Source organism: Abramis brama (assembly GCF_963993115.1).
Source record: "Abramis brama genome assembly, chromosome: 1".
Lineage (NCBI taxonomy): Eukaryota > Metazoa > Chordata > Actinopteri > Cypriniformes > Leuciscidae > Abramis > Abramis brama.
The window spans coordinates 68,071,662-68,078,103 of record NC_139963.1 but is presented as its reverse complement, the minus strand read 5'-3'; the positions used below and the strand labels follow the sequence as shown (position 1 = coordinate 68,078,103).

Below are 6,442 nucleotides of genomic sequence, written 5' to 3'. Positions count from 1 at the left end.
GCTGTTAACACAAATTACCAAAAAGCTAATTTGTGTTAACAGCATCTTAAATCATGCTAAGAACATGGTAATTCATGCTAATTCATGTTAGCAATATCATGCTAATACAATGTTGATTCATACTAACAGAATGTTAAATCATGTTAGCTACATGGTAATTAATGATAAATCAAGCTAAAAACATTGTAATTCATGCTAACAACATGTTAAAACATGTTAGCAAAATGCTAATTCATGTTAACAGCATCGTAAATCATGCTAGCAACATGGTAATTCATGTTAAATCATGGTAGCAACATGATAAAACATGATAGCATCGTGCTAATTCATGCTAGCAACATGTTAAAACATGTTAGCACAATTTTAATTCATACTAACAGTATGCTAAATCATGTTAGCTACATGGTAATTAATGCAAAATCATGCAGAGGTTGAGGTTCTCAACCTTTTGCCCCCAAGGTGATGGCAAAGTGATGATATAAACTGTATTATTTTCTCTAAAGGTGATGATATGAAACCCTATTATTATTGTATCTTCCAGCTCTTCTCCGTGTTGTTCCTGTGTATGTGTTTGGATCAGTCGGTGTTGTTGTACTGAACGCTGTTGCTCTGATGACTGAACTGATCCTGAAAACAGGCGAGTGAACACTTCAACATCACTTACATTATATCTGAGCTTTCTGGTAAACACACACACATGTTTAATCTGAACTGAGAGAGTGATAATATCTCACTGTGAGGAGAAATGATCCTCTTCTCAAAGTTATTATTCTCTTTTCATTCACATATATTGATTTGGAGCAATAATAGGCCTTATAATCAGCTGTTCATGCTGTAAATGAAATACTGTGGTTTATTCTCATCCTCAGTTAATGGAGAAGGAGCCGTTGGAGATATGAGGATCATCGTCTTTTCCTCTGAATTCCTCTTCACTTTATTTCTCATGGTTTTACTGGTATTTGAACCCTGTGAGTATAACCTGAACTTAAAGACCATTAAACTAATACATTCACTTCAGGTGTTTTGGTGCCTCTCGTATTTCTTTAAGGGATTTTCATTTAAAAATATGACCACATATGTGACCAATCATCTGTCTTTAGGATGCGTCACTTTCAGGGAATAAATGCTGAGTTTTGTGTTGTGATGATTGATGAATCTCACACGTGTGTTTATTGTGTTTGATTGAACTGAGACTCTACAGCTTCAGTTTGATTCACAGTTATAGATTATTGATTACGACTCATACTGACTCTTTCTAAACTAAACTAAACTGAATCATCTTCAACACTCACTGAACACTCTAGTAAATTCACTGGATATCTGAAGGTTATTATATTTTCTTTGTTAAACCAGGACTCATCTATTATACAGTCTGAAGTGTTTTGAATCTGAATAATCCTGTAAATCTCTTTTCTCCTCCGTCTCTGAACTCAGGGATCAAACCATGTGTGCAGTCATGTCAGGTTAGTATTTCATATTTAATGTGAATTAGATTTGATTAATTCACCTGCGGTTTTACTTCATGTTAAAGGTGCACTCAGTGATTTTATGTTCATGTTTCTCAGACTGAAGTCTTCATACACACACTCATGAGCGAAGAGAGAAAACAACTTATGTTGAATAAAACTGATTCTCCCCGACTCTACATCATCTAAATCTGATCTGTGAAATTCTTTCCATTAAATGTGGACAGAATGACTGACTGCACCTTTAAATAACTGTGTACATTAATGCATTACTGGAGATCTGTGTGTACGTTAATGCATTAGTGGAGATCTGTGTGTACAGTAATGCATTAGTGGAGATCTGTGTGTGCATTAATGCATTAGTGGAGATCTGTGTGTACATTAATGCATTAGTGGAGATCTGTGTGTGCATTAATGCATTAGTGGAGATCTGTGTGTACATTAATGCATTAGTGGAGATCTGTGTACATTAACGCATTAGTGGAGATCTGTGTGTGCATTAATGCATTAGTGGAGATCTGTGTGTACATTAATGCATTAGTGGAGATCTGTGTGTACATTAATGCATTAGTGGAGATCTGTGTGTACATTAATGCATTAGTGGAGATCTGTGTGTGTGTACATTAATGCATTAGTGGAGATCTGTGTGTGTGTACATTAATGCATTAGTGGAGATCTGTGTGTGTGTACATTAATGCATTAGTGGAGATCTGTGTGTACATTAATGCATTAGTGGAGATCTGTGTGTACATTAATGCATTAGTGGAGATCTGTGTGTACATTAATGCATTAGTGGAGATCTGTGTACATTAACGCATTAGTGGAGATCTGTGTGTACATTAATGCATTAGTGGAGATCTGTGTGTATATTAATGCATTAGTGGAGATCTGTGTGTACATTAATGCATTAGTGGAGATCTGTGTGTACATTAATGCATTAGTGGAGATCTGTGTGTGTGTACATTAATGCATTAGTGGAGATCTGTGTGTACGTTAATGCATTAGTGGAGATCTGTGTGTACATTAATGCATTAGTGGAGATCTGTGTGTACATTAATGCATTAGTGGAGATCTGTGTGTACATTAATACATTAGTGGAGATCTGTGTGTACATTAATGCATTAGTGGAGATCTGTGTGTACATTAATGCATTAGTGGAGATCTGTGTGTAAATGAACTGTCTTGTCTTGAACACAGAAGGCAATAAAGTCTCGTCGACCTCGAGCCGCTGGATCTCAGAATCAGGAATCTCAGGTTAGCGTCAGAATCATTGTGGATTTGAACACTTTTCTCCACAGATGTTGTGTAGATCATCAGAGTTTCTCAATCCTGCTCCTGGAGAACATCAGCGCTTTCCTTTATTTCACACTAGTGTTGTCACGGTACCAAAATTTCAGTATTCGGTACCAATACCAGTGAAAATCCACGGTTCTCGGTACCAATTTCGGTACCAAAGCTTAATTTAGATTCATTTTACATAATTATATTAAAGTGTACATCACAGTTACAAAGATGGAAACTGTAGTATTAAAAACACTTTACAATAAGATTCCATTTGTTAGATAACATTAGATAAAATGACCTAACAATAAACAATAGTTATACACTGTCGCAATTATTCTCCTTTAGGGGTTAATTTAAAAATACATTTTTAAAATCAAAAGATAACATTATTTCTGTTAACATTATTTAATGCACAATGAATGAAGTGAACAAACATGACCAATCAAGTGTTTGTATTAAATAACATTCACAAACATGAATTAATGTTGTAAAAATATATTGTTCACTCAATGTGTTGATGTTAGCTAACGCATTAAGTGATGTTAATGAATGGTATCTTATTGTAGCGTTACCAAACTATACAGGAGATAAAACGTGTTTTATTTGACTTTACTGTACTTTTATTTAATCCAAAACTGCATTCATATTTATTTTAAAAGGGCTTTTTAAACCTGCTAAGAGTTATCCAGTCAAGAGTAAGACTAGAACTGCTTTTCTGACGGACTGATATTAATGACGGCTTTTTATTTCTCATCTCCATAAATATATCTAGTAGTAAAGCTAATGCAAGGGCTAGAAATCAATTAATTCTATGCTAATACTTCCTCGTCATCATGGAGAGCGCAGTTCGCACCGCTTTCTCCTTTCCACAAGCGCTTGTTCTCCCGTGGCGTCTGTCGTTGCTATGCATCCATGAACATACAGTATAAAGAGCCTGGAAAATCGAGCGCGCCGCTTCTATTATGAGCGCGCTTGCCACGCGCCATTTGAAATAACGAATCTGCACGCGCAAAAACATCAGCACCACATCAGCATGTCTCAGCGCTTTTATGAAGAGGACGCAACTGCACGTGCATCAAGTAGCCTACGGGGTTTGAGAAAACCTGGTACCGTGACGTTTTAAAAAAATTTAGTACCGACTTGGTACCGAAGTACGGGTCTTTTGACAACACTATTTCACACAAAACACTTCAGATTATTGAGTCTGTAAAACCTGTAGTATCTGGAATACCACATCCTGATCCTCTGCTCTGACACAAACTGGGTTTGAAACGTCATTTCCTTCGACTTAAAAACAGCAAATGCTTCTGTGTGGTAAAACTGTGAAGTGTTTTCTATGAGGACTGAGAAACACTGCTGTGATACTGTTGAAAATACATGTTAAAACATTCTCTCTTATTCTGAACACAGACTGCAGCAGGTTCTGATGAAACTCCAGCCAGTGGATCAAACCAGATCCAGATCCAGATCCAGAACCAGATCCAGAACCCAGCAGAATCTCATGAGATGAAGCCTCTACTGAATGAAGATCAGGACACTAGTAGGACTGAATCTCAGCTGGATTCAGTGGTTTCACAAACATAATCAACAGAGAGAGAAACACTCTTGAGAAGCTTCTGACTGTGATTTAAGAGTTAAATCTCATTCTGCATTCGTTATTGAGACATATACATTTTCTTGGTTTTGTAAATAGCTGTAAATGTTTAATTGTCATTGTTCTTTGTATTCATGTAATAGTGATTTGCTTTTATAACTAATTCTAGCTGTAAACCACCTTCAACAGTACAGATGAACCTTGATCTTAAAGTGCATTAAGATCGTTAACAGAGAGAGAAATCAGTGTTATAACTTTAACTTTGACCTGATGGATTGAGGTTTGAGTCTCAGGATGACAGTTCAGGATCATGCAGTCAGTAAATGTTCAGTTGTGTGTCTCTTACTCCTTCAGAAACACTGAGACTGAATGTTCAATCCTTCAGACGGCACTCAGATCCTTCATGTAATATCAAAACTCCTCTGAGTTGTTGTTCTCTTCCTTCCTCTTGCTAGAAAACATCTGTAATTCATTCCTTATAAAGTTTCCAGCCCAGAAAGAGTCCAAACACAGAAGATACAAGCTCATGATCAGCTGTTCTCCTCTGTTATAGTCAGGGCCGGATTTATGCATTAGCAATTACAATGAGGAGAAATTATATATATTAATTATTATTATTATGTCACTCTAATGCTAAAATTATGTAAGACAATTACTTACTTTATAAATTAATGAAATGTAAGATATCGTCATTTTTAACATAAATCATTTCTATGGTCATCCGTTACATCGGTTTTTCTAATATTTAACCGAAGAGAAATATTAAAGAGAAGTATTAGAAAGAGCTTGTGGGCGAATCTCATTACTCATTACTGCAGTCGAACAGTCGGAGTGTCTCTGCTTATTTACGATACAAGGGTGAATAAAGAACTGGGTCTCTGAATAAATACAGCGCTTTCTTTACTTCAGAAACGCTTTATACAGTATATAAAGGGCAATCTTTTATGTGTTTGAAGAGCAGAGAAGAGCGTCTTGTATTTGTCATCGAGTCACAGCCTAAATAGTCTGTGTGTATAAAAAAAACAAAACAAAAAAACAGCAACAACACAGAAGTATAAAGTATCAAGTAGAAAAAAATGATCGCCCACATATCTACAGCTACAATAATCTTCATCCAAAACTTGCTTTTGCCAATGTCATAATATGAGGTAAATCCAGCCCTGATAATAGAGAGTCTGGAAAGGAGATATAGAAATTAATATTTATAAAGTTCTGCTATCACTTCTAATGGTGATCAAAATATGTTGGATACTTTATGTGGAAGACAAAATAAGAGATTTAGCTAAATGTCAATCTATTGTGTAAATTTGTATTGCATTGTAACATTGTGCTTTATTTCATATGTTGTAAATGTAAATAATGTTTCTTAATGTTAAATCTGCATCAAGGTTTCTGAGAAACCACATTTAGTTTTTCTCTCTGCTCTGCACTAAAACTAACGTTGACTGCGGTTGCTGCAGTGTATATGTGTCTTTCTGTGTTTTATTAAGTTTTATAAAAACAACATTTTGAGCAAAAAGCTGTGAAAGTCCTGTTTTGTCAAATAATACATACATTCACAGTGACGATCAAAACACAGATGAGTAGATCGAGTCCAACAACTCCTCGAAGCTTCACAGTCCTGTAGCTCGTCCTGGGTCGACAGTTCCTTCAGTAACATTACACAGTTTTGATTTATATGCTGTTTAATGTTGATGATTGCGTTATTTTTTACATATGCATATGATTGCACATGATATCGCTCGTTTTTGGATCTTCTTCTCCTGTGTTTTGATCAGGAGCTTCTCTACTCTTTCAGAAGATGTGTAACAGCGCCCCCTACCGTTACCAGTGAAAACACAGAAAGCGGGGCGGGGAAAGAGTTAAAGGGTAACTAAACACCTGGTCAGAGCCTGACTCCACCCACTGGCAATATTTGAAAAATGCTAGAAAAGTGGGCAGACCCCAGCGGAGATAGAGGGGACGAACCGTGAGCGGGAGGGTGCGTGCACCTGAGACCTGCTGTCAGACTCTCTAAAATGGAGAGTGACTCACAGGGTCGCAAGACGACGTAAAGTACATGCATCTGATGAGTTTTATCGAGTTGATGTCAATAGCG

At 36.4% G+C, this 6,442-nt stretch overlaps 1 protein-coding gene across 1 annotated transcript in view; it reads left to right on the top strand.

Annotated features, from left to right (window-relative positions):
- Positions 1-5,857, top strand: part of LOC311079104 (uncharacterized protein) — an 80,603-nt gene extending 74,746 nt beyond the window's left edge. Inside the window, exons 16-20 of the mRNA XM_084108300.1 lie at positions 542-637; positions 870-968; positions 1,435-1,463; positions 2,664-2,720; positions 4,161-5,857. Of these exons, the coding sequence (XP_083964426.1) occupies positions 542-637; positions 870-968; positions 1,435-1,463; positions 2,664-2,720; positions 4,161-4,334 (455 nt within the window). The 3' untranslated portion in view covers positions 4,335-5,857. The remainder of the gene's footprint in view (positions 1-541; positions 638-869; positions 969-1,434; positions 1,464-2,663; positions 2,721-4,160) is intronic.
- Positions 5,858-6,442: the final 585 nt, after the last annotated feature.